Below are 27,726 nucleotides of genomic sequence, written 5' to 3' on the forward strand. Positions count from 1 at the left end.
CGGGAGCCGGAAGTGTAATAATTTGAGGCGACAGGGAGAGCGGAGTCGGATTGGTAGAAAGCCCCGGTGATCAGGGGGTTGCCGCGGAGACCGGTTCCCGGGTTATTAGCGGCCGCGGGCTGGAGTTCAGGTACGGTTTCCTCGGCCGCCGGGTGTATCGGGCTGGGTTTCCTCAGCCGCCCGGTGTTCACGTCGACTCCGGTTCCCGGAACGGACCGTGAGTGAGATGGCCGTAGGCCCATGCACTGGTCGGTGGTCGTGTCGCTCGGCCAACGTTATATTGGCCCTGACAGTATTTAAAAATTCTTATTTCATTCATATGGTATTGAATAGGTGAGCAGCAAAAACGGTAAACTTTTAGAGGAAGTCGGGACCAAGCTGGACATGGACGCGGATAGGCTGCAGGTGATAGGTGGGGGGACGATTAATATGGCATAATCTGGAAACCTCCTTCCCACGGTTAGTCGGGGAAGAAAACTGAGGAAAGAATGCAGGCAACTTCACCAACTCCTTTACCAACCTCACTAGCTCGTGTGTCATTCTGTTTTCACGGCAATTAGATGTTAGTGAGCAACCAAAGAAAAAGCAATAACTGCTTAAAAATTATGAACTTCCTCATATTAAGCCATTAGTTGAAATCCATGTAAGAGAAGAATTAACCTTGCCTCTGTTTTATCACTTCAAGTTCTTTTCTGGTTTATATTTTATTCGCTGCTATAGGTGGCTGTGGAGGCCAGGTCACTGAATATATTTAAGGCAGAGGTTGGTAGGTTCTTAATTAATCAGGGCATGAAGAGATACGGCAAGAAGCCAGGAGATTGGAGCTGTGGGGGAAAATGGATCAGCCATGACGAAATGATGAAGCAGACTTGATGGGCCAACTGTTCTAATTCTGCTCCTACATCTTATGGTCTTATTGAAACAATTATTTAGAAATGTAAGGTGTAGAACCACAAAAGTAAATTTGGGCCTTCTGGCTGTTTTTTTTATTTACAAATTGTTTCTCTTTTGTACAAGTTTAAAATACCTTACCTTCATCAGCTCTGTAAGATTGAATAGGTACAACCTACCATGCACAAAACCATGCTGACTATATCTAATTTATCACTGTCCATCCAAATAATATCCGGTCACTTAGAATCCCTTCCAATAACTTACCCGCAACTGATGTAGGGCTCACTGGCCTATAATTTCCTGGCTTATTCTTGGAGCTTTTCTTAAATGATGGAACAGCAGTTCTCCGGCACCTTTGCCAGTGGCTAAGGATGTTTTAAATATCTCTGCTAGGGCCCCTCCACTTTCTGCACTAGTCTCCCACAAGATCCGAGAGAATACCTTGTCAGGCCCTGGTGATGTATCCACCATAATTTGCCTCAGGACAACAATCACCTTCTCCTCTATAATCTGTATAGGTTCCTTGACTTTGGTGTTTTGCCTCATTTCTATGGACACCGTGTCAATCTCCTCAGTAAATACAGATGCAAAAAAAAAATCCATTTAAGATCTCTAAACTCTTCTGGCTACATGCATAAATAACTACTCTGATCTATCATGCATCCATTGAAGCCCTTGGGATTCTCTTTGTCTGCTAAGGCAATCTTATGCATTCTTTTAGCTTTCCCGATTTTTCTTCTTGCATTTCTTATACTCAAGTACCCAATTTGTCCCTTTCTGCTTATAACTGTTACGCACTTCTTTTTTCTCACCCAGGGCCTCAATATTTCTCAAAAACCAAGGTTCCCTAAACCTGTTAGCCTTGCCTTTTATTCTAACAGGAGCATAACAAAGTCTATACACTCAAGATTTCACTTTTGAAGGTTTTCCACTTACCGAACACCTTTGTTAGAGAACAACCTGTCCCAATCCCCAATCCACACTTGTAGAGAGATCGCAGACAGATGTAAGAAACCTAAGGTTGTGATAGTAGGTAATTTTAACTTTCCACATATTGACTGGGAAAAGGCTAGATGGGATAGAGTTTGTTAAATGTGTTTAGGAAAAGTTCTCTTAATCAATATATAGAGCTCCTAACTAGAGAATACTGGGAATGAGATAGGGCAGGTGACAGTGTTTGCATCTAGTGATTATAATGCCATTAGATTCAAAATAATTATGGAGGTGGTTAGCTCTGATCCTCGGGATGAGATTCTAAATTGGAGAAAGGCAATGTTAGAACTTGTTTATCCCTGATTATTCCTGATCTAAGGAGGAATTAAAAATCAACTACCTTGGACAAGGCGTCACCTGAGTCAATTTGCAAGGATTGGAGATATCCTTTACAGAAGGACGTTAGATTTTTCAATACTTGGAAGTGGCACAGAGATAAACATTTTTAGGCCATTTGGCTCATCGTGTTTGCTTCACCATTATATCATGGCTAATTTATTATCCCTTTCAAGCCCATAATATTGCCTACTCCTTGTAACCTTTGAAGCCCTGATTAATCAAGAACCTAACAACCTCCGCCTAAAATATACCCAATGGCTCTGCCTGCACAGCCGTTTGTGGCAACGACGCCCACAGATTGGCCACCCTCTGGCTAAAGAAACTTTTCCTCATCTCTGTTCTAAATAGGCATCCCTCAATTCTGAGGCTGTGCCCTCTGGTCCTAGACTCCTCCCACTACAGGAATCATCCTCTCCACATCCACACTATCTAGCCCTTTCAATATTCAATAGGTTTCAGTGAGATTCCCCCTCCCCACCTCATTCTTTTAAACTCCAATGAGAGCACAAAGCCATAAGATGTAGGAACAGAATTAAGCCAGTTGGGCCATCGAGTCTGCTCTGCCATTTCATCATGGCTGATCCAGTTTTCCTCTGGGCCCCAATCTCCTGCCTTCTCCACATACCCCATCATGCCCTCACCAATGAAGAATCTATCAACCTTTGCCTTAAATATACATAGGTAGTTGTGGAAGCAAGGTCTTTGTGGCAAAGAATTCCACTGATTCACCACCCTCTGGCTAAAGAAATTCCTCTTCATTTCCATTCTAAAAGCCCTCTTCTCTCCCCCCCCCCCCCCACCATTTGAGACTCTGTCCTCTGGTCTTGGACACTCCTGACATAGGAAACATCTTCACATCCACTCTATCAAAGCCTCTTACTATCTCTTCTTTCAGTTAGTCCTGACGAAGGGTCTCTGCCCAAAATCTCTTCCTACAGATGCTGCCTGGCCTGCTGCGTTCACCAGCATTTTGTGTGTGTTGCTTGAATTTCCAGCATCTGCAGATTTCCTCATATTTGCCTTCCACTATTTGATAGGTTTTAATGAGGTCACCCCTCATTCTTCTGAATCCTAGTGAATACAGGCCCAGAGCCATCAAACGTTCCTCATTTGACAAGCCATTCAATCCTGGAATCATTTTTATGAACCTCCTTTGAACCCTCTCCAACTTAAGCACATCCTTTCTAAGATAAGGGGCCCAAAGCTGTTCATAATACTCCAAGAGTGGCCCTGGTGCTCCCGGTGCGGCCTCCTCTACATCGGTGAAACCCGACACAGATTGGGGGACCGCTTCCTCGAGCACCTCCACTCCGTCCGCCACAACAGACAGGATCTCCCGGTAGCCACCCACTTCAACTCTGCTTCCCATTCCCATTCAGATATGTCCATACATGGCCTCCTCTACTGCCATGATGAGGCTAAACTCAGGTTGGAGGAGCAACACTTCATATACCGTCTAGGTAGTCTCCAGCCCCTTGGTATGAACATAGAATTCTCCAACTTCCGGTAATTCCCTCCCCCTTCCTTCCTCTATCCCTATTTCACTCTGCCCCCTCCTCCAGCTGCCTATCACCTCCCTCATGGTTCCGCCTCATTCTACTACCCATTGTGTTTTCCCCTATTCCTTCTTCACCTTTCCTGCCTATCACCTCCCTGCCTCCCTTCCCCCACCCCTTTATCTTTCCCCTTACTGGTTTTTCACCTAGAATCTACCAGCCTTCTCCTTCCCACCCTCCCCCCACCTTCTTTATAGGGCCTCTGTCCCTTCCCTCTCCAGTCCTGACGAAGGGTTCCAGCCCGAAACGTTGACTGATCGTTTCCACGGATGCTGCCCGACCTGCTGAGTTCCTCCAGTGTGTTGTGAGTGTTGCTTTGACCCCAGCATCTGCAGAGTATTTTGTGTTTGGCCTCACCAGTGCTTTAAGTCTCAACATTACATCCTTACTTTTATATTCTATTCCTCTTGAAATGAAGCCAACATCACATTTGCCTTCCTCACCACAGACCCATAGCCATTAACAGCTCCTCATACATTTTATTCCTGGGATCATTCTCGTGAACCTCCTCTGGATCCTCTCCAGTGCCAGCAAATCTTTTATTAGATAAAGGGCACAAAAACTGTTCACAATACTCCACATGCAGTCTGACCAAATTCCGATAAAGCAGTGGTCCCCAACCACCGGGCCGCGGACTGGTACCAGGCCGCAAAGCATGTGTTACCGGGCCGCGAGGAAATGATATGATTTGGCGATATGACTCCACTGCACCTTTCCTCATTCCTTGTCATGGCCACTGTTGAGCTTGAACGCACGTGAGGTGATTGCCCGTGTGTCATCCATGTCAGCGCGGGAAGGAGATCAACCCCTCGAGCTTGCAAATGACAGCGGGCTGAAAAGTATGTTTAACATAACATCTCTGCCGGCATTCTGGATCAAAGTCAAGGCTAAATATCCTGAGATAGCCACGAAAGCACTGAAAATGTTGCTTCCATTTCCAACATATCTCTGCAATGAATGCAACGAAAACTAAACTGCGGAACAGACTGGACATAAGGAACCCCCTTCGAGTATCGCTGTCTCCCATCACCCCTCGATGGCACCGTCTTGTTGTAGGAAAACAAGCCCAGGGCTCCCACTGATTCAGCGATATTGGTGCATTGCAATGATTTTATATGTTCATACGGGGAAAATATGTGCTGTGTGTTTAACATCCAAACGTTACTTAAAATGTTACGCTATTGACTTATATAACCATATAACAATTACAGCACGGAAACAGACGATCTCTGCCCTTCTAGTCCGTGCCGAACGCTACTCTCTCCTAGTCCCACGACCTACACTCAGCCCACAACCCTCCATTCCTTTCCTGTCCATATACCTGTCCAATTTTTCTTTAAATGATAATATCAAACCTGCCTCTACCACTTCTACTGGAAGTTCGTTCAACACTTACTTCAGGCTCCCCTGATAATTGACTTATCACTATATTCATGCGAGGAAAATATGAGCTGTGTGTTTAATATTAAATTCGTTAGAGAAACCCTTTTAGAAACAAAATTGAGTGTATTAGCCACTTATATTCCGGTTGTGATTAACACCCCCCCCGCCCCCCCCCCCCCACCGAACAGAATCACCTAAAACGATTTGTGGGAAAAAAATCAGCACAAACACGCATGCACACAGGTGCCCGTGCAAGGCTCCATGGTCATTGTCGTCTTTCTCGGGGTAAACACAAAGTATTTGACTGCTACTCTTGTCTGTTGGCAACCCTACCCTCCCGCCCTTGTGTTGGCCGGTCCGCAAGAATATTGTCAATATTAAACCAGTCCGCAGTGCAAAAAAGGTTGGGGACCCCTGCGATAAAGCCTTAGCATCACATCCTTGCTTTTATATTCTAGTCCTCTTGAAATGAATGCTAACATTCCTTATCACCAATGAGGGGGCTTGTCTTCTGTCGAGCAAACACTCGGGCAGTACCATCTCTAGCTTGGATGCTGCACTACACCACCTCCGATGGAGTGCACCGACATTGGCGCCTCTCTCCTGCGTGGCTGTGTATAGGCAACACCGTGCTTGTGGCCTAGTCCCAGCTACAACCAAGACCACGCAGCTCACCCGTCGTCCGCCAATAAATCAGTCAATTGGACTTGCATCATTCCACATTAACAATGTCCAATAGGATCTTGCGATCACAAGAAAAGCACCTAAGACGATGGCTGTCTGTTAGACTGTACAGCTCCTCTGGACATGGACTCCTCCTATGTCTCTGACGCAGGCAGCAGCATGAACCGCACTAAGTCCAGCTCCTTCAGTTTCTCTGCCAATAAGCGACTCGCTGATAGGGTTAAAGTATCCTTTAAGTTCTTAGTGTCCAGCAGGGTCTTGCTATCGTAAAAAAAAAAGGAAGTTTTTAAATGACAGTAACACCTTTGGTTGGCCCTGTAGAAGCTGCTGTGATCGCGCGTGCTGCTATCTTACCGGAAGTTCCGTACGTTATTCTGTGTACTGCATGCATTCAAATAAAAACACCTTCAATCTTGTATTCATCACCCTTTTTGTTTTGGCCCCGTGTTACACTTTAACTCATCCAACTGACCCTATTATCCGCCTGTCTTTCCTCACAGTCTCATTACAGACTGCATCTAGTTGTTTATCAGCTGCCCCATCACTCTGATTCCTATACCCCTGCCAAACTAGTTTTCTGCCAATAGGGAGATGATGAATAAGGAGGTAAGTTATACCATTGACATGAAATAGTCCATTTCAAAAAGGTACTGTAAAATCTTGTTCACAGAAAACACTAGATGATATACTGTAGTGAAATTGGGGTGAGTTGTTTTGGTATGGGTGTGCTTGAAAATGTTAATCCAATTTATTTTGCTTTGATGGACTTAAAGCAGATTCTTTATAAATTTCCATGGTTTGAGATTAGTTATGGCACTATTGCATTTTCGTTCATCTGGACTTGAGCAACTGTTTCTTTTAAATATTCTCATAAATTTGCAAGTGTCTTTTGTTGACTGTTTATTTCTGGCCAATATATTTATTCCTTGTGACATGAAGGGGTATTTTAATTTCAGTACCAGCAAAGTAACACCAATACTGCTGCTAAATGGAGATGTTGTCATGGGACTTACATACTTCGTTTCTCTTATTCTGCCAGTTTCTTTCACCGTGTTACAAGTATTCTCGTCATCTGGTGCCTTGCCTGAGACTCTTGTATTCATTTGTTATCTTCATTGTCCAGTAACTGTTGAACAGTGTGGGCAGTCTTTTTGAGATATTCCGAAATTTGGCCAAAGATCAATTGCGTTTGTGGCTGCCATTGAGATTCCTCAGTTTTGAACAAAATGGGAACTTGACCTATTTGGAGTCAATATGGGCTTCAATCAGCAAATCTTTACATATTTTCTTTGGATTGCTGTGTTTTGCTTTCCCATGTTTGTAAAAGAGAAGTAATTGTGTTTCAGAAATGGATCCAGCATTACTGAAAGAAAGGGAGCTGTTCAAGAAGCGTGCCCTTTCCACTCCTGCTGTAGAAAAACGAAAAGTGCCCTGCTCTTCAGGTTCCTCTAGTTCCAAAAAGAAGAAACCGAAGTCAGATCAAGGAGGTGCCTCAAAATCAAATTCAGGTAATCGGCTGCATGTCCTTAAAATAAAGACTAAATGACCCTTCCCCAAGTGATGGCCCAACCTTCAGCTTGTGAAAATGCTGGGATTATTGCTGTTGGCAAGGCTTTAAGAATTTTGCGAGTCTGAAATTACTAAAGGGGCACCTAATCCTGTTCACAAAATGAAAGTTTCCTACAGATGGCTAAGTATCCAGGCTTGGCTCAAACATTCAAAGATCTTCTAAAATACTTGTTTAAAATAAATAATATTTTAAGAGTAAAACTTAAAGCACTTTTCAATAAAATCTAAATTAACAATTCATAAATTGTTAAAAATTACTTGAATAGAATATATTGTTAAACTAATATTACTGCTATGCATTTAGCAAAAAGTCTTATTTCTTTTTAAAATTCCATGCTAAGGGCAGGTTAATGTCAGTTTGCTGACAGCAGCTCTTGTATTTTTAAGTTGGAACACATGCTGAAATCTCAGCTGCCATCAATATTACTTGGTCATGAAGCAAACACTGACTTCACTGACATTACTCTGCATGTTTCAGGGTGATACTTTTCCATTCTGACAGATGCTCATCTAAGCATCTGTCAGAAATCCTAAGTTGAATTCCTCAGATCTATGAGCTTAAAGGAAATGAAACAGTTTTTCTCTTGGTAATTTTTCCACCATGTGCTAATATTTTTTAATATGGGTTCTGAGAAGAAATTGAGAAGGTCATTTGAGCTGCTCCAGTAAAACCATCTGCAGGACGTATTACGTTGGAATGATACTTAACCATTTTACAAATAAAATCCTTTAAAGGTGCATTGGAGGAGAATGATGCTGGTGTCGTATATTTACCAGCATACTTTATCAATTCTGTCTAATAATCAAACAAGTTTAAGGAATAGAATGTTTTTATCTGTCAGATGAATTTTGAATTTTTTTTGGATAATTATAGAGGAAAAATGGTGAAATTCTTTCCAGGATGGAAACAGTATTTCCTCGTTAACATAGAAATGTCCACATTTTAAAGAAAATTTCTTCCTTTTATCTTTTAATCTTGCTCTTGAAAGGAAAATAGTAAGTTTTTGTGCAGTGTATATAACAGAATTTACTACTGTCACTAGCAATGATTCTGTAAACTTGCGTCAGTTAATTTCACTTGGCAATTCTGGAATTTGTTGTTCAATAAGTTGACTGAGTGATATGTGATTTTGTTTTGGGAGATGTAATAAGTGTAGGACAGCATAATGGTGAGGCCCAGGGACTATTGTGAAACAGGAACCTTGGTGTGCCAGTGCAAGTATTCTTAAAGGTGGCTGCACAAGTAAATAAGGTTTTGAAGGAAGTATGTGGGATACTGGCTTATTGGCTGGTTTATAGAATATAAATAATAGAAGTTATTGTACAACTTTATTAAACACCACAGCTGGAGTACTACAGCATGCAGTCCTGGGCACCACACTCTAGGAAGGACCTAAAAAATACTGGAGACTGTGCAGAGAATATTTACCAGGAGGTGGGTGATATAGAATTAGGATGGACAGATACAGTGTGGATAATGAGAAGCTCCTAATGCTGATGTCTCCCAGTAAGATGGTGGCACGTGTGAACGCAGTGGTCTCTCGGGCTAACCAAAGGTGCTTTTTTAATTTATAAAATTTGTGTTTTTACAATCCAATGACAATTCTACTCCAAGAACATTGGGTATTGCAGGGTTATGCCATCAGTGAGCTGCTCGTTGATCGGACTAGCTGCACTGGTGTCGGCAGTGGAGCCGGTCTGAGGATGGGTGGTGGAGAAGAGAATGGCCAAGTTGTCGAAGGAGCTGGCTGGGGTATCGGAGGAGCCCGCCGGGAAGTCGGAGAGGCTGGTTTGGGTTTGGAGGAGATGACTTGACTGCAGACTGTGTTGCTACCTGCTACTCTTACTCTGAAGCATTGAAGTTGGTGCACTAAAACCATGAGCGGTTGTCTTAGACATTTCACTTGCATCATGAAACTCTGTTGGACAGTGATAATGTAAGTTGCCTCAGACCTGTTACTCTTGTCTGATGGAGGGACAGTCGTCGTGAGAGCTGTGTAGAATCAGTTGTAGCAAGAACTAGGACACAGCTTTGGGCTTACCTGCTACTGCAGACTGGTGAGCGACAGGGAAGCGCTACAACGTGGTTGAGCTCGGCTGGGGCCTGGCCTCGCCTGTTGCTGCTGCCCTCCCGTGTTTGAGTGGTGGAATGACAGGCTGGATTATATGCACTGCCGGGAGACTTTACCATTGATGCTGTACATTGTCACTTAGGGTCTTGGACTATATATATGTTTTTTTCAAATGAATAATGCTTCTTTGAACTTATTACTCTGTTTGTTTTGAATGTTTGCTTGCTATTTTTGAATATTTTTCACCTTGACCCCAGTGGCATGCTGTCTGGTTCAGCTGTATCTATGTACGGCTTGAATGATAATTAAACTTGATTTTATATAACTAGAGAACGTAGAGTTAAGGTGAAAGGTTAAAAGAAATCTGAGAGAAAAAGAATTTCACCCAAAGTTTCAGAAAACATATGAAGATGATGGAAGAAGATAGACTTTCAGCATTTAATCCTTTATCTGTACGAGCACTTGAATTGTTGAGGCACAGTAAGCCATTGACCAAGTGGTGGTACATGGTATTGGTGTAGATGGATGGCATGTATGTGGCAGACCAAAGGGCCTATGATTCCAAGTGAATTTTTTTGAAATAGAAGGATCTTGAATGTAGAAGTGCTTTGAAACTTTGTCCCTTTGTTAATACAGGTTGAGATTTCCTCCTTGATTGCTTCAGTACTGATTGCAGTGTTTACAGATTTATTGAAATTATTCGCAACAAAAAACTCCCAAAGGGCAAAAAGTGACAGTTCCAAAGTAGTTTTATAAATTAGCAATGAGATTTTTAAAAATATATTTCCATTTTATATAAAGGTATTGTTTTTTTTTCAGAAAATGGATCTTTATCATACAGGGCACTTCCAGGAAGCACTGGGTATAAATTTGGAGTTCTTGCTAAAATAGTGAATTACATGAAGGTAATTTGCTTTTATCTATTACTGCTAGGGTTAATAGTTAGCATTCCTGATTTCACATTAAAATGGATATTGAATGTTTTTAAGGTTCCACACTTTTACAGATGCTATGTCAGCAAGTCTAGCTTGCGGTAGCTAAGTTTCTGTGTAGATCTCATGGGATGAGCTGCTTTCTTACAGCACTTGTATCTACACTCTCTCCCTTTATTCTCACTCCCCGCAGGTGGAAAAAATTCTTGGACTTGTCTAACATTGCAAAAATACACGAGTATTTCAGTTTATTTCTCCTGTCTAATGCTTGTCACTGTATAATAATTACATTTTAGATGTTTATTTTTCTCATTGGGTATTGATTAGGTACAGCACACCATTGACTCATGTCTTAAAATTAAGTCTTGATTGTTGTCTTCTTACTAGTAATAATCTGATTTCTAACCTCATTTACCTCTCCAAACTTTTTGAATGTTGTTACCTTCCATATTTCTGACCATCTTTTGGGCAACTCAATTCAGGTTTCAGATCACACCATGAGACTGAAACAATATTAGAGAGTATTTTGTGTGACTCTCACTGTATTCTCCCTCCTTGTGCTTTTCCCCCCACTTGATATGACCCAGGCCATTACCCACTTACAAATGGGTTTTGGTTTTGCAGATGTCCATAAGTTAATTTTGTCCATAAGCTGGAAAATAGACAAAATCACGCGATATGATCATACTTCCATGGTATTGTAATGAGGGGTGCTGATTAAGGCCAGTTAAGATAAGTTTATTTATTGTCTTTCCCTGCCTATTTACAAGAGTACGGATTCAGGATGTCCTGTGCTCAGTGGCTAGTTGATGAGCTTGAATGAGTGCATGATACATTGTTTGATAGAGTATCGTTGCACAAGTGTATCTATTGAAGTGATTCACCGTTAGTTTCCAAAGCAACTTTCTTAATTGGCCTCCCATGGTGAAACTATATCAAGTAGATATAATGTATGTACAGTGTAGTTTCACTTAGCAGAATCGGGAAGATTTAGCCAAAACCGATTTGTAGAAAAAAATCGGCATGTACACGCATGTGCACACACCTGCCCACGCAAGGCTTCACGGTCATGGTAATCTTTCTCAGGGTAAACACAAGTTTAAAGGGGGCGCCTTTTTTCGTAAAAGTGAAAACCCTCTTCTGATTTCTTTCGGTTAGCGAAAACAGGTACTAATGTAGGTCTTTCATAAAAGCGAAGTGGCGTAAAGCAGGGGACACCCGTATTCCGAATATTCCAAACTCCTTATACAACTTCAACATCATGTTCCAACTCCTGTACTTAATACTTTGATCTATGAAGGCCAATGTGCCAGAACCCCTCTTACCTGTGACACCACTTTCAAGGAATTATGGATCTATATTCCCAGATCCCTCAGTGCCCTATCACTCACCATATAAACCCTCCCAAAGTGTAAAACCTCATTAAATTCTTGTCTGCATTAATTTCCTTCTGTCATTTATGAACCCATTTTCCCTGCTGCTCCAGATCCCACTGCAGGCTTGATTAGCCTTCCTGGCAATCCAATCCTGATGTCATCTGCAAATTTGCTGATCCAGTTTATTATATTATCACCCAGGTTGTTCATATAAATGCCAAACAACAACAGAACCACTCCCAATCCCTGTTCCACACCATAAATCACAGTCCTCCAGTCAGAGAGGAATCTACTACCACTCTCTGGCTGCTCCCATGAAGCCAACGTCTAATCTAATTCACTACCTCATCCTGAATGCCAAGCAACTGAACCTTCTCCCACCTCAAATGTGGGACCTTGTCAGAGCTTTGCTGAAGCCCATGTAGACAACATCCACTGCTTTATCTTCATCAACTTTTCTGTTAACTTCCTTGAAAAACTAAGGTTTGTTACACACAACCTCGCTCACTTAAACCCATGCTGACCGTCCCTAATCAGTCCTTGTCTATCCAAATACTTGTACATCCAGTCCCTTAGAATTCCTCCAGTAACTTGGCCACCCCTGAGGTCAGGCTCACTGGCCTATAGTTTCCCATCTTATTTGTAGAGCCTTTCTTTAACAATGAAACAACATTAGCTATCCACCAATCTTCCAGCACCTCACCCATTGCTAAGGTCTTTTAAACTATCTCTGCTAGGGCACCTGCAATTTCCGCACTAACCTCCCACAAGGTCCAAGGGGACACCTTGTCAGGGCCTGGGGATTTATCCACTTTAATTTGCCTTAAGATAGCAAACACCTCCTCAGTAATTTGTATACAGTCCATGATATCACTGCTGTTTTGCTTCATTTCTATAGAATCTGTATCCATCGCTAGAGTAAATACAGATGCTGAAAGATCCGTTTAACATCTCACCCATTTCTTTCAGCTGCGTGCATGAGTGATCACTCTGAGCTTCAGGAGGACTAGTTTTGCCAGTTGCAATCCTTTTGCCCTTACCTTAATGTACTTACCTAACTTTTCTTAAATACATTTGTAATAATTGTCTCAGATATTCCAATGAATTACATATTTTTATCACTCAAGTCATTTCTGACCAAAAACAGGGGATGCAGTTGGATATAGTTAAGGCTTCTAGGCATTTGAGTCTGGGTCAGGTAGAGTTGAACCTTTTGGCATCTATAATTTGTGGGACCACAAAATGTAAAATATTTGGAACAGTGATTGAGAGGCAAGTTTAATACACAGCTGTAAAACTTCATTGCCTGGAGTTTATAGTTAAACAGTTTGCTAGGTGGACGAAGGAAAAGAGGCTGAAAGGATTTTGATAGGGATAAATGTTGTTTTGGATTATTTTTTCACTTGAAGTCTAAGCACTGGTAATTGCTGTTAATGGATATATTCCAGTCCTAGAGCCCTCTGGGTTACCAGCACTCCTCCAAGTCTAATGACTTGTCCATTCCCAGATTTAAACACTCCTTCATTGGCAAGCAGGATTCAGCTGTAGAGGCCATAGACTCTAAAATTCCAATCATAGAACTTCTGTCTTTCTGTATTTTCATCCATAAAATTGTTCTTTAAACTCAACTTTACAGCCAAGACCTCAGACGTATCTCTTTTTGATATTGCTCCTGAGATCTGAGATGGGTTTGATGTTTTGGTGTGAAAAGGTATTGGATAAGTGTATTGTTTGTTTGTTAAATGTATTTATTTTTATGCAGACACGCCACCAGCGTGGAGATACCCATCCATTGACCTTGGATGAAATTCTGGATGAGACTAAACTCTTGGACATTGGCATGAGGCAGAAACAATGGTTAATGACAGAGGTGAGGCACTTGTACAGCTGGTTGGGGACTGTGATCTTTACCAATCTATGCGACTGTGACATTGAACATTGCAAGTGAAATAGAAGACAAAATTACCTGAATTTATAAAGCTTTTTTCATAACATTTAGATATTCAAAAGCAGTTTATAACCACTCTGCTAATTAAACTGTAATCAATATTGGAGTGAAACAGCAGCTAATTTGCTGCCAAAGGGGTTGTCAGCAATGAGAAAAAACACAGATAACCTTATTATGTTTGAAAGATAAATATTGGCCAGATGTTATCAATCTTGCTTTAGTGCTTTGGAATCTTGCATCCATTTGAGAGAGCATTTGGAGTTTATTCGAAAAGATACCTTGCCCTACAGAGCAGTTCTTGAATGCTAAAATCTAGATTACGTGCTTGAGTCTGAGGACGAGATTAAATTCAGGAACAGGCAGATATAGAAATTTCAATTTCTGGAACCTGTTTTGCTGCTTAATTAGTTTATGGCTGTAAAAGACCTTAACGATCTTCCATACCCTAACAGAAATGTTAATTATAGTTTTCAAAGCAAGTTTTTTTTCATATCATCTTTGAATGACTCGACTCTAATTTTAATAATAAATACTAAAAAATTAGATTAGGCATAGACGACTGTTTGTTTGTTTAGTTATTGAGATATAGTGCTGAGTAGACCCTTCTGGCCCTTCAAGCCGTGCCATCCAACAAGCCCTGATTTAACCTTGGCCTAGTCACGAGACAATTTGTAATGGTCAATTAGCCTACCTTGGACTGTGGGAGGAAATCGGAGTAGCAGGGAGAAACCACGTCACGGGGAGAACGGACAAACTCCTTACAGGCAGCAGTGGGAAATGAACCCGGGTTGCTCGTACGGTCAAATATTGAGCTAACCACTTTGCTACCGTCCTCTGGGATAGCCACCAGGAAAGAATGAAGTGAAACTACTCTAAGCTATCAAGTCTTTTAGACATCTTGCACATCTCAGTTAAATTAACCTGCTCTTCTAAACTCAGGAAATACGAAATTAGTCTCCGCAAATGGTCTTCGGAACTAAGTTTATCTATCTTTGATATCCTTCCATTAAATCTGAGCTGCAACCATTCCAGGGTAGCATATTCTTCATGGGTTATGGAACACAGAAACAAACATTACTCGGAGTGGAATCTAACCAGCATAGCCATTGCTTCATATTTTCCACTCCTTGATATGAGAGTTTTTTCAATTTTGGTTTTCTTGTCATTTTATTTTAGTGATTTCTGTACTTGTAGCAATAATAAAAATCATATTTTTGTCATTGCTATTACTGAATAACATTTGGCACCAAATAATATAGGGAGCCAATTGCTTATTCAAAGCAGGATTTTAAAGAGAGTCTTAGATGTTGTAAGAGGAGTGGAGAGGTTAGGCTGAGACTATAAACAGAGGCTTTAAAGTTACTACATTTAGTTAGAGGAAATGTTGCTCATCAAATATCATTTGTTAGATGAGCAATACCAGGAATTGATTTAGGTGGCGGTGAGGTGTGTCATGAGGAATGCATGTGAACTTGTGTATTTTTGGTAGAATTTGGACAAGAGTTGTAAGGGAGATAATAGGAGACTGGTTTTAATGAGAATTAGAATATCAAAAATAAAGGCCATTTTGGGATCGGGCAGTTTGGAAGCTACAGAAAAGGCAGAGAATGGAGCTAAAAGTCCAAAGAGAAAACATTTTCAAAATGTTGAAATAGCTGAAGGGAGTTTTTCCTGCCCCAGTGGCAGAAAAAGAAATGTGGATTGGGAATGGTGATGAATGGAAAGGAATTCAAGGAAGTGACGAAAACGAGATTCTGCAGATGATGGAAATCCTGAGCAACACACGCACCCATGAGATATCTTGGTGTATGCTGGTAACTTAAAGGCACCATGAGAATAGAAATTACTGTTGACGATGGTGATCTTGATTTGGTCTGTAGAACAACTTGTTTTTTTAGTTTTTAGGGTTATGCTACAAAGTGAAGCTGAATATGCTATAATTTCAAGCTTTACCTCCCAAATTAGCTAGTAATTACTCACATAATTGTACATTTCAGCCCTAGTCCCTCATCTATCCATCATAATATCTCGGCTGTATGATAGGGAGGAGTCACCAGAGGTGATGCTACAGTTAGGAGTGAGTAGCATTGAGTCCTCAAGCCCCATGAAGGATTGTAACATCACATTAAGCAAGAAGTAAGAATGCCACTTGTAGAATACTGCTGATGAATCAAGACACTTTCATATTAAACATCCCTTGTTATCTCCATGTCCATCATCATTGGTACCCCAACAAGTGACTGAACTGGATGAATCCTGGGGCGGGCCTGACTTTTAATGAAGTGAAAGCAAATGGTTAACCGTGTTTGACGTCCAAATCTGGTGATTAGTAAATGCTAGATGTCCACTTGGTTTTATACTTAACTCTGGTTTTGATGTGAGAATTTGGTGCAACAACTGGCTACTTGGCTACTTACTTTTCTTAAAAACAAAACTAGTGAATCTGATAGGTTTCTGTGAACATTGGCAATTTAGAGCTGGGATAGCTTTATATAAATGAGTAGCTGTGGTGGAAATGAAGATTCAATAGAGGTAAACCATCCCATACGTCTTAGCTTGGTGAAGGGCCAGCATTGTCACAATATCTAATGTTGCATCAATATATTAAAACTAATTTCATATTCCTAATTTGAACATGATTAATCTGATACAGATTCTGTTATTACCTGGTAGATCCCAGAGCTCTAAATCTCTGTAATCATCATACGCGGTTGTATTATTGATGCCCTGATAGACATTTACTTTGTCCTGACTTTCAAGAAGCAGACGTATTGGTGCAATAGATATATTTCCTGAATTTTTTTTATTCTGTTACATCTCTCTTGTTTTTTCACAGGCACTTATAAACAACCCAAAAATTGATGTGACGGATGGAAAATATGCCTTTAAACCCAAGTACAACTTGAGAGATAAAAAAGCTCTTTTAAGGCTTTTGGATAAGCATGATCAGCGGGGTTTGGGAGGGATCCTCTTAGAAGACATAGAGGAAGGATTACCCAATGCACAGAAAGCTATCAAGGTATCTGTGTGAATCTTTTACCCAGTCGTCACTTAACCTGTCTGTAGAATTCTGTAGGTTCTTGTCACAGTTTACCCTGCTCACTTAGCTTTGTGTCATCAGCAAATATAGCAGTCTTTTCTGTAGTGCATGTATAGTACTGTGCAAAAGTCTTTGGCACATGTGAAAAAACACTCTGCAAAGTGAAGATGCTTTCAAAAATAATGAAATGAAAATTTTCTAAATCAAAAATTATTATGAGGAGCAGTAAACAGTTTAAAAAAAACCTAAATCAAATCAATATTTGGTGTGACCACGTTTGTCTTTAAAACTGCATCAATTCTCTTGGGTTCACTGTCGTGCAGTTTTATAAGAAAATTGGCTAGTAGGTTGTTCCAGGCATCTCAGAGAACTTGCCACAGTTCTTCTGCAGACTTTGGCTGTCTCGCCAGGTCCCAGGCATCAGTGTTCAGATCAGGGCTCTGAGGAAGCCATGATTCCATTAATTCTAACCAGATCACCAATTTTATTTGCAGAAATACAGTCCCAAACCTGCACGGAACCTCCACCGTGCTTCACTGTTGACTGCAGATCTCATCCATGTAGCACTCTTCAGCTCTTGTACGGATAAACTGCCTCCTGTTTGAGCCAAAAATGTCAGATTTTGACCCGTCAACCCAGAGCACTTGCTGCCATTGTTTATCACTCCAGTCTTTGTGTTTCTGTGCATAGGTGAGTCTCTTGGCTTTGTTTCCTCTTCAGAGGAATGGCTTTTCGGCAGCAACTCTTCCATGAAGATTACTTCTGACAATACTTCTCTAGCCTATAGAGTAATGGGGTTCCAGTGGTTTCTGTGAGTTCAGAGCTGATAGCAGTGCTGGACGACTTCCAATTTAGAAGGGACGTCAGTTTGACGCATCCCTGTCATCTGCTGCACTCAGTTTCCATGCCTGTGCACTGCGTTTTTGGTGCTCAATCTTGTTCATTTCTTTGTGCCTCTTCAGAAGAGCTTGGACAGCACCTATTGAAACTCCTGTCTGCCGTGAAATTTGTGCTTGGGAGTAGACCTTGCTGATGCAGGATGACCACCTTGTGTCTTGTTGCTATGCTCACTCTTGCCATGGTGTAAGAATTAGTGATCTGAAGGTTAAACTGTCACTTCTGCCTCACCCTCACCTTTTACTTTGGTTGTCCTTCACCCAGTTTGATTCCTTCTACAATCTGTTTGTTATCTTTATTTAATCTAGCACTGGGCTATGTATCTACAAATTAAGTTTTTATTTTGAAAAGTGGTTACCTTAATTTGTTACCTTAATGAAATACAAAAAAATTCTCTGCAAGATTAATTTTTTTTGGAAAATGAATGTTTGGAAATCTAAAATTTGTTCTACTGATACACGAAGGCAGATGACAAAAAATAAACATCTAAATCAAAATTTGTATAAAAAATCTAAAGTGTATAAGAATTTTGCATGATACTGTATGTTTATTTATATAAATGTAGAAACTTGGCATCCCATTACAAATCCAGTGGCCTACCAGGAAAAGACCCATTTAATGTCTAGTTTGTTTTCCATTAGCCAACCAATCTTCTCTTCATGCCAATATGCTACCTCCTACACTATGATCATTTTTAAACAGAAATCTTTAATGTGCCAAATTTTCAAATATTTTCAAAACGATACTGCTTAATTCCTTTGATTTTTTTCTTTAAATTTTTAATAATAATAGTTATTTTTTTTACTTTCATTCTCCCTTTTTGAATAAAGTAGATACATTTGTTATTTTTAAATCAAATGGGTACTTCTCTGAACTTGGGGAACCAAGGCAATGTACTACGTAGTTCCCAAGCCACTTTGAGGCTCACAAGGCTCGTTTTTTCAGATTCCTTTCAGCATCTCTAGTCCGTTGAGCATTATTTAAGAACAGGTATATTATGAACTATCAAATTAGTAGAACTCAACTGGCATGTTTTTATTTTAATCAAAGGATTTTGGGTAACATGCATATGTGTACCTCTGTAGGTATTGGGGGACCAAATTGTGTTTGTAACACGACCTGATAAAAAGAAGATTCTCTTCTATAATGACAAAAGTTGCCAGTTCACGATAGATGAAGGTAAGATGTTTTATTTTGAAACTAATGTACTTCTCAGTCATTCGTCCAGTTTTATTTCAGTACCAGTAATACAAAATGTTACTATGTATTGCAACACACAACTACCATTAACTTGATTTTAATAAACAAGTTATTTTAGATAAACGGATGGCTTCAAGATCAAAAGTTTGCATATGTAGGATCTCTAACCTAAAGTACTAAATTATTTAATGGGAGTATGATTAAACCTGTTGATAATAGACCGTAAAAAGACATTTATAGAAGATTTAGAGGGATATAGAACTCTAGGGAGGGTATTTTGGAGTCTGCACTCTACACACAGTGTATGATTGGCTGTAGTGCTATGGTGATATTCAGGAGGCTGAAAGCAGCTGAAGATGAGTGCAGAGATGTAGAAAGTTTGTAAAGCTGGGAAAATTTTCAGAGGTAAGATGGTTTGGGGTGAGAATATTGATCCAACAAAGATAAAGATTTTAAAAGTGTACTGTAAGGCTTGAAACAAGTGTAAAGCGGCAATGAACAATTGAAGATAAGAGATGAGAAATATGATTTTGGTTGAGCACAGATAGAAGGTAGCTGGCCAGTAGTTGACAGTCAAGTCTAGAGGGAGCAAAGGCATGGTTGAAGCTATCAGCAGCTGAAAAGCTGATGCAAGGGTAGAATGGGAAATGTTATAGAATTGTATAGTTTTGGTTATGGAAATGTAAAGAAAAACCAGTTTTGCATCAAACTCCAAGGTTGTGAGTCTTCTGGCTCAGTTTTGGACAATCTGGTAAGATTGTTGCCCTGCTGGTTGAGTTAGTGGTCCAGATCAAAAGAATGAGTGGTAGAGTGGTGCAGGTGGTATTATTTCTGTCTCTCAGCGTTGGAGATCTGGGTTCAATCCCAATCGTGGGCGCTGCTTGTGTGGATTTTGCATGCTCTCACTTCATCTGAGTGGATTTCATCTGGTTTACTGGTTTCTTCCTACCTCCCAAAGGTGTGCAGATTAGTTAGTTAATTTACCACTGTAAATTGTCCCTAATATGCAGATGAGATGCAGAGTCTGGGGGAAATTAGTGACAATGTGCAGAGAATAAAAAGAGGGATTGATGTAGGATTATTGTAATTGAGTGGTTGCTGACCAGTACAGACTGGATGGGCTGAGGCTCTTTTTCTGTGCTGTATCTCAGTGACAATGACCTTACTCTGTTTAGTTGCAGGAAATTTCTGTTTTGCTCATGTCATATGTCAGCTAAATGGCGTGACATATTTGAGGCAGTGAAGTGATTGAAGGAGATGTTTAAGAAATGGAGTACAAGAGGTAATACCTTCAAATGACATTGCTGAGAGGTAGAAACAGAATGGAGTCTGATAGTTATAGTGCAGGATTGGAAAGGGAACTATTGTAGTGGACTCTGGCTATGTTTCAATGATGTTATAGTGGTACCATCCAGTAGGATATTAGATGAAAGATCTGGAAAGAAATGAAATGGTCAATTGCGTGATGGGCTGCAGATAAATTTAGAAGGTTGAAGAGTAGTGTATCATAATTATCACGGTGATGACTCGTGGCTTTGATAAAGATATTGCATGGCCATAAGCTAAATTTGAAGGGATGCAGATGTTAAAATGAGGAACTGATGGGCAAGGACCTCTCATGTGACCTCATGGCAGGGAGTTTGGAGTGGTAAGGTAATTTTCAAGATCATTGGGGTTAAGGGTGAATGATGATTGCAGATATTTAAATAAGTTGGGAAAACAATATTTGGGAAGAGGGCAATGTTAACCAAATGGTGAGTTTCAGTAAGATTATCTTTAGTTTATCTAATCACCTTTGGTAATGTGTGCTTATACTCTGCTTTATAACCATTCTGGTAATCTGCTGATGAAGAAATAATCTGCACAGTATTTCAGAAAGGATGTTAGCAAAGCTCATTTCAATTATAGCAAGATTTTATTCACCACCACTCTCCTATGTTTAGCTGTCATTGGTGGAAACTATGCAAGAGGTGTGAAGAGATCAGGATTCACCTTGTACATTTTAGCAATTGTACTGGAGGAAGTGGATTTAAATGGCCAAAGGCACTTGGCAACTCTAAATGATGCAGGCTTCCTTGTATCCCAGTTTACCAGTGAAATAAACAAGCTGGTAGATTTAGAAATTCAAGATGCTACATTGCTATTGTTGTACCTGGTAGTGTTTTCTTTTATTAATGTAAAAAGTGTTCATAAACCAAAACAGAGTTAATCACAGGAAGTATCTTGGACCATACTTTAATCCAACAATGAGATTAGAAATGTATCTCCAAGTAAGGAAGGCGCCATTGCTAAAACTCCACATTTTTGTGGGTTTCAAATTTAATGAGTCAAAATACAGAAATGAGATAGAAAACATAGTAACATGGTGTCATGACAACAACCTTTTGCTCAATGTTAGCAAAACATAAGAGCTGGTTATTGACTTCAGGAAGGGGGCAGTGCACATCCTCCTATCTACATCAACAATGTTGAGGTTGAGAAGGTTCAGAGCTTTAAGTTCCTACATCACCATTAACTTTTCCTGGTCCAACTATGTAGATACCATAGCCAAGAAAGCTCAACCAACACTTCTACTTCCTCAAGAGGCTACAGAAATTTGGCATGTCCCTGTTGACCCTTGCCAATTTTTGTCAATGCAGCATAGAAAGCATCCGATCTGGGTGCATCACAGTATGGCAACTGTTCTGCCCAGGACTGGAAGGACCCACAGAGTTCTGGACCCTGAGTGCCTCACAGAAGCCAGTCTCCCCTCCATGGGCTCTGTCTATACTTCTCACTGCCTCAGTAAAGCAGCTGGCAGAATCAAGGACACCATCCACCTTGGGCATTCTCTCTTCTCTCCTCTACTGTTTGGCATAAGCATGTGCCACCAGGCTCAAAGCTTCTACTCCACTGTAACAAGACTATTGAATGGTTCCCTAGTACAATAAGATGGACTCTTGACCCCACAATCAACCTTGTTATGATCTTGCACCTTGTTGTCTGCCTGCACTACACTTTCTCTGTAGCTGTTGCACTTCTTTCTGCATTCTTTTATTGTTTTACCTGGTACTGCCTCAATGATTTGATCTGTATGAGCAGTAAGACAAGTTTTTCACTGTACCTTGGTATATATGACAATGATGAACTAATTCCAATTCAAACATAGTAGTGAGTATATTCGTCAATTAGCAACTCAGGACAATCCAAGGATCAAAATTGACTTCCACGAGGGAATTGCCTAATTGCCTAACAATTTCATTATGAACATGACATTCAAATTTGCCTTGGATCATAAAGCGTGAAAGATATTCTTCTGTTGGCTGTAAAAGGAATAGTTGCAAAGGACTGTCATAGAGTTTGTTAGTCTAAGGCAAATTTTAGGTGGGTTATTTGTTTTAACAGATTTTTTAATTTTTACAGGAATTTATTTTGAATCTCTATTGCCTTGTTGACTATATTAAAATTGTTTTATTTTTGAGTTACTTAAACTTTTTAAAATGTTTTGCCCCTTTTATGCCATCATACTTGTGCAATCCAGCGTATATACGAGACAGAATCCTTTCAAGGTTTCCACAAGTGTTTGCTGGGGGTATTTTGAAGAAAAGTATCTCATTATTAACCGAATTAACAGCTATGTCTGTTGGGTGATTCTGCTTGTTCAATTCATTCTTTTCATTGACTAGGAATAAAATCTCTGTATAATACATCGTCTATTTGTAGAATTTCAGAAATTGTGGAGAAGCATTCCAGTGGATTCTATGGATGAAGAGAAGATTGAAGACTATTTAAAAAAACAGGGAATTTCTTCAATGCAGGAGACGGGACCAAAGAAAGTGGTATGTTCCTTTGTGTTTTGACTCCTTCACTTGAGACAGCACAAATAACCGTACGCAACTTTTAACATCATGTATGCTGTCATCTGTTCCTCTTTATCTACAGTTGAAAAGTGAAAAAGCATGGGTATAACGATTTTTTTTAAGTATATGGCATATAATGTTCATTAATTCAACCAGGCCATATGACTGTATACTGTACCATGATGTCTTCTCTTACAAAGCCTCCACCACAGTATTATTTGTCCAATCAGTTGTCAAATTTACTTTACATTTTTCCATCATTGATTCATTAAGTCCAAATGGTGCCACCATTGTCTTGGAACTCTATTAAAAGTGTTTTTTCTCTAAATTTTGGCACCATTGACTCAAACCTTGTGCCAATAGATAATTGACTGTGTATAATTTTTTTTGCATGGACGTAAAAAATCATTGCAAAAGATGTCCCAAAATGCATTTTCTAGGTCAGTAACAGTTTGTTTTCTTTTACTTTGGAAATATTGCCCTTAACTCTCAAATGTTCATTCCATTCTACCCAATACTTATGCACTGTATGTATGTTCACCCTAATTCCAATACCCCTAATCTTTTCTGGTAATCTTCTGTAAGGCATCAAATCTACCTTATTTTCCACATCTATCAATTACATTTCCTTTTTAAGGAATTCTATGAAATAAGTCAAGCTTTTTTATTCCAATGCTTATGAGTTCGAACCATTTCTCTTTTTATCTATATGTTGGTAATTTCCTCTTGAATTTTAAAATTAATTCTCCCAGTAAAGATAATTATACTGACTATGGCTAAATGAAGAAACAGTAGATCCTTTGCATTAAAACATGGATACATTATTGACTAATCAACAATGAATCAAGTTTCAATAGAATATTGCAAAATAATTGCTAGAGTTTTGGCAACTTAATTCCGAAATGTATATCAGTGATCCTTGGAATTGTGCTTGCATTTTTGGCCTAGCATTATTTTAACATTAATGTCAGTCAGAAATGCTCAATAGGTTTATTTCTTCCTTTAACTAAACTTTAGATCTTCAACACGAACATGAGAGATTCTCCAGATGCTGGAAATCCAGAGGAACACACACAAAATGCTGGAGGAACTTGTCAGATAGCATCTACAGAAATGAATAAACAGTTGATGTTTTGTGCAAAGACCCTTTTTCAGGACTGGAAAGGAAGGGGTGGAGGAAGAACCAAGAATAAAAAGGGGGTGAGAGGGAAAGGAAGACTCGTTAGAAGGTGATAGGTGAAGCCAGGTGGGTGAGAAAGGTAAAGGGCTGGAGACGAAGAAATCTGATAGGAGAGCAGGTGGGAGAAAGGGAAGAAGAAGGGGTACCAGGGGTAGGTTCTAGGCAGGTGAGGAGTAGAGGTAAGAGGGGAGACAAAGTGGGGAATAGAAGAAGAGGGAAGGGGGAGGAAACAAAAAAAATTTACCGGAAGGAGAAATAAATGCTCGTGCCATCTGGATGGAGGCTACCCAGGCGGAATATGAGGTGTTGCTCCTCCACCCTGAGAGTGGCCTCATCGTGGCAAAAATGGAGGCTGTAGACCAATGTGTCGCAATGGGAATGGGGATAGGAATTAAAATGATTGGCCATTGGGAGATTCTAGTTTTGGCAGATGGAACAGATGTGCTCAACAAAGCAGTCCCCCAATTTGCGTCTGGTCACACTAATGTAGAGGAGGCCACATCAGGAGCACCAGGAGCACCACATCAGGAGCACCAGATATCTTCCTTTGCTTTTCATATCGGCATTCACCTATATCACATTGCACTTTGAATGAAAAGAAAACCATCAGTACTCTAAATGACATTAAAAAATTGTTCAGTTCTTGAAATCTATGTTAGACAGATTGGACTATTCTGAAGAAGAGTAAATATTTGGATTAGATAAAACTAATACAGATTAATGAAGAACAAAGTCAGCAGTCAATATATTCAACATAAACGGACCTATAAAACTATTACGTTTGTAGTATCTCTTCTGTAGTTTAATGTTACTAATGCGTGGAGAGATGGTTTATATAAGAGGCAAGAAGATAACAAAAATGAAGCAAATGTTACACAGAGAAATGAAACATAACCCTATAGTCATTTAAATAAACCTAACGTTATTTGCTTTCATGTTGGAATTTCAAAAAGCCCAGAAACATTTGAGGTGGAACATGAAGAGCATCAGTTCTATATTAAAATTAATGGCAAATTAATCAAATCAAAACAAGTTTAATTATCATTCAAACCATACATAGATACAGCTGAACGAGACAGTGTTCCCCTGGGGCCAAGGTGCAAAACATTCAAAATAGCAAGCAAACATTCAAAAATAGTGAGAAACATAATTCAAAATAGTGAGCAGAGAAGCATATCCACTTGTCAGCTTCAGTTAACATTTCTTGATGGCTTCAGTTTTGAATAAGGACTTCCTGTGGTTTAGTTCTTTACGTTACTAATTTTGTGAGTAAGCATACAAGTTAGAGGACTTTCTGGAGAGTCTGACACATCATTTTATAATTAGTTGCAGGTTAACCATAAAATTGTGGTGAGAATTTTGTTTTAAAATGGGCACAAATGAGAATTCCAATCAGATTCAAATGTGGAAAGTGTGGAGTTTCAAGCTTGTGACTCGTGTTGGGGGCAGGAACATTGAAATACTAAAGTCAAAATTCATCTTGCATTGTGCAGATAAAGTAAGAAACTCCCAGAAGTGGAGGGTTTGTACATAAACAGGTATGGATAGACTTTTAGGGGACACAGATTGCCATGTTTGTTTTACAGTGAGTATAGCTAAGGGTAGTAGATAGTGAACATAATAACATAATTATATAAATTAACACATCTACAATGGCTCAAGGTTGTTTTACCATAGAGATGATGATATTTGAATGAAATATTAATGATTCCAGGATTCAGAAAGGAATTGAATCTCAGCATTGTTTTTAAGATTGATACGGATGAAGAGAATATATTAAATTGTTGTGGATTTCAGGGTCCCATTGATTGCACAAGCTCTGGAATCTAGCTTATCACTCACACATTGGAATGAGAGCCAGCATCCCAGACAGATATTAAAAACAGAGATTAGGCAACATCTGTGGAAAGAGAACCAGATGTGAGTTTATTTGCAGTGTGCTGTAATAGGCTTCATTTTATTGGAATAATACTGGAAATGGTGTAGCCTCTAGGTGTTAGGAAATACAAATAGTGAAGTCTTTTATCATGGAACAGCAGCAGATTTTCTCTAATGCTCCATGTATTCATTTGTCAGTACCACGTCTATCAATGCACACTGCCATGCTGTCTGCTCTTCATGGCCTTGCCCTCACCTTCCTCGTTTGTCTTTCTTGCTGCATCACTTCCCTGTGCTTTTCTCGTGGTTCCGTACTGCTCTCACTCTGCCTTTGCCCTCTAATTTTCTGTATAATCCACACCCCCCCACCCTGTGTGTTTTTGCTTTAGAAGCAGTCAACATATTAGTCAGCCAGTTAAAGTGAAGACCAGTATATTATTTATAAAAATATGTATATTTATTTCAGGTATCTGTGCAGAAGAGGAAAAAGTCTGCTTCTCAGAGAAAAAGGAAATTCAAGGCACATAATAATCATATGGCAGGACTGCTGGAAGACTACTCTGAAGGTGTATCTAGCAAAGAGTAGCTATATGGAAAGAACAAGGAGAACAATACTTGAAAAGGAACTGAATAATGCAACAAAGTGCTGTGATTGAAGCACAGTGCAGTAAGACCGATCATAGTTTTTTCATTGAGATCCCTTAGTTCTGTTACTTAAATCTTATTTGAAAGTTTATAGAAACCAGCATTACCGATTATGGAGTTAACTTATTGGATAAGATCTGTTTTGGTATGATTCTTGCTCAGTAAAATGTGTTTTCAGTATCATGGGTTCTTATCTTTTTTTGGAATTCTGAAGTGTTTGGGGAATATTGTATAATAAAAACAAGCATGTATTGTATCAAAAATAATAAGCCTTAAAAACTAATTCATAGTGAATGCCCTGTTTTTAACAACATTTTGGAGCCATTTATTGCCCTACGAATAGTTTTGAACAGAATGACCAAGAAATTCTCTTGGGCTGTTCCCACTCTACTTCCGTCATGCTGCAGAAATCTTGTGTTTTGGTATGGATTAATTTGACACCATACTACAAATTCAGCATTTAAAAAAAAAATTAGGTTTTTAACTTAATGCTTTGTAATTTCCAAGAAATAAAATGCAGTCCTAATTTTCTGTTTAAAAAAAATACTAATATCCTCAACTGTCACTATCAACAGGAAACTATTTTTACCATCTGTAATAGTGAATCCCAACGCACTGAACAATTGTGCCTCATTGAATCATCAGGCGATTAATCCATGAGATAATTGTGAATACAAATCAGGTTCGCTCATAACCTAGAGGGAAGTGTGAGTGGATCACAAACAAGAGAAAATCTGCAGATGCTGGAAGTTCGAACAACACACACAAAACTCTAGCATTTTGGGAAGTGTGAGTGGACTCACTTGCTTATTTGCTAACTTGGTGAGGCTGACTGGTGGCCACTCTTCTGTTTTTGTTCATTTCAAATTCGGGTTATGAATGGAGCCACCCAAACCTGAGGATTGCCTGTATCTAGCTCTTGACAATACGAAATTTGCTGCCACAAATAAGAGCAGAAAGTTGCAAACCGACATAATGAGATTAACTGGCTGGGAGGGAAAATCTGTGAATGCAGGAGTTCATTTTTGGGATGTGTGTTATCATTCTCTTTGAAGCTAAGAAAGTTAGATCAGACTATGTTCCAAATGGTGAGAGACCAGATGCTAGTTAGCACATCCCAATAATTTCTAAGACTAACTGAGTGTTACACTTATCATGGGGGTCAACTATATACTGTAAATGGATAAAAGTTACTTACGTTACAATTGTATAGACTTTTGTTTTACTGTCTCTAGAATTTGTTCTAAGCACCACACCTCAATAAAGGAACATCAGGTTTGGAGTACTCAGTAGCAGCACTT

General features: G+C 39.7%; 1 protein-coding gene across 1 annotated transcript; it reads left to right on the top strand.

The window, feature by feature from the left end:
* On the top strand, window positions 1-26,605 carry gtf2e2 (general transcription factor IIE, polypeptide 2, beta). The gene is made up of 8 exons (XM_072256082.1): window positions 1-130; window positions 7,196-7,357; window positions 10,310-10,395; window positions 13,561-13,668; window positions 16,583-16,765; window positions 18,769-18,862; window positions 22,586-22,701; window positions 26,247-26,605. The coding sequence occupies exons 2-8, from the start codon at window positions 7,198-7,200 to the stop codon at window positions 26,364-26,366; spliced, it is 867 nt and encodes a 288-aa protein (XP_072112183.1). The 5' UTR covers window positions 1-130; window positions 7,196-7,197; the 3' UTR covers window positions 26,367-26,605.
* The last annotated feature ends 1,121 nt before the right edge of the window (window positions 26,606-27,726 follow it).

The sequence above is a fragment of the Mobula birostris genome, chromosome 4, assembly GCF_030028105.1.
Source record: "Mobula birostris isolate sMobBir1 chromosome 4, sMobBir1.hap1, whole genome shotgun sequence".
Taxonomy (NCBI): Eukaryota; Metazoa; Chordata; class Chondrichthyes; order Myliobatiformes; family Myliobatidae; genus Mobula; species Mobula birostris.

What these genes read in the sequence shown, in the direction of transcription:
- gtf2e2 (XM_072256082.1), top strand. Translation starts at nt 7,198, where the DNA reads ATGGATCCAGCATTACTGAAAGAAAGGGAGCTGTTCAAGAAGCGTGCC. An exon ending in AACAATGGTTAATGACAGAG is followed by an intron (nt 13,669 to 16,582) that starts GTGAGGCACTTG and finishes GTTTTTTCACAG; the next exon opens with GCACTTATAAACAACCCAAA. An exon ending in CCAGTTCACGATAGATGAAG is followed by an intron (nt 18,863 to 22,585) that starts GTAAGATGTTTT and finishes GTCTATTTGTAG; the next exon opens with AATTTCAGAAATTGTGGAGA.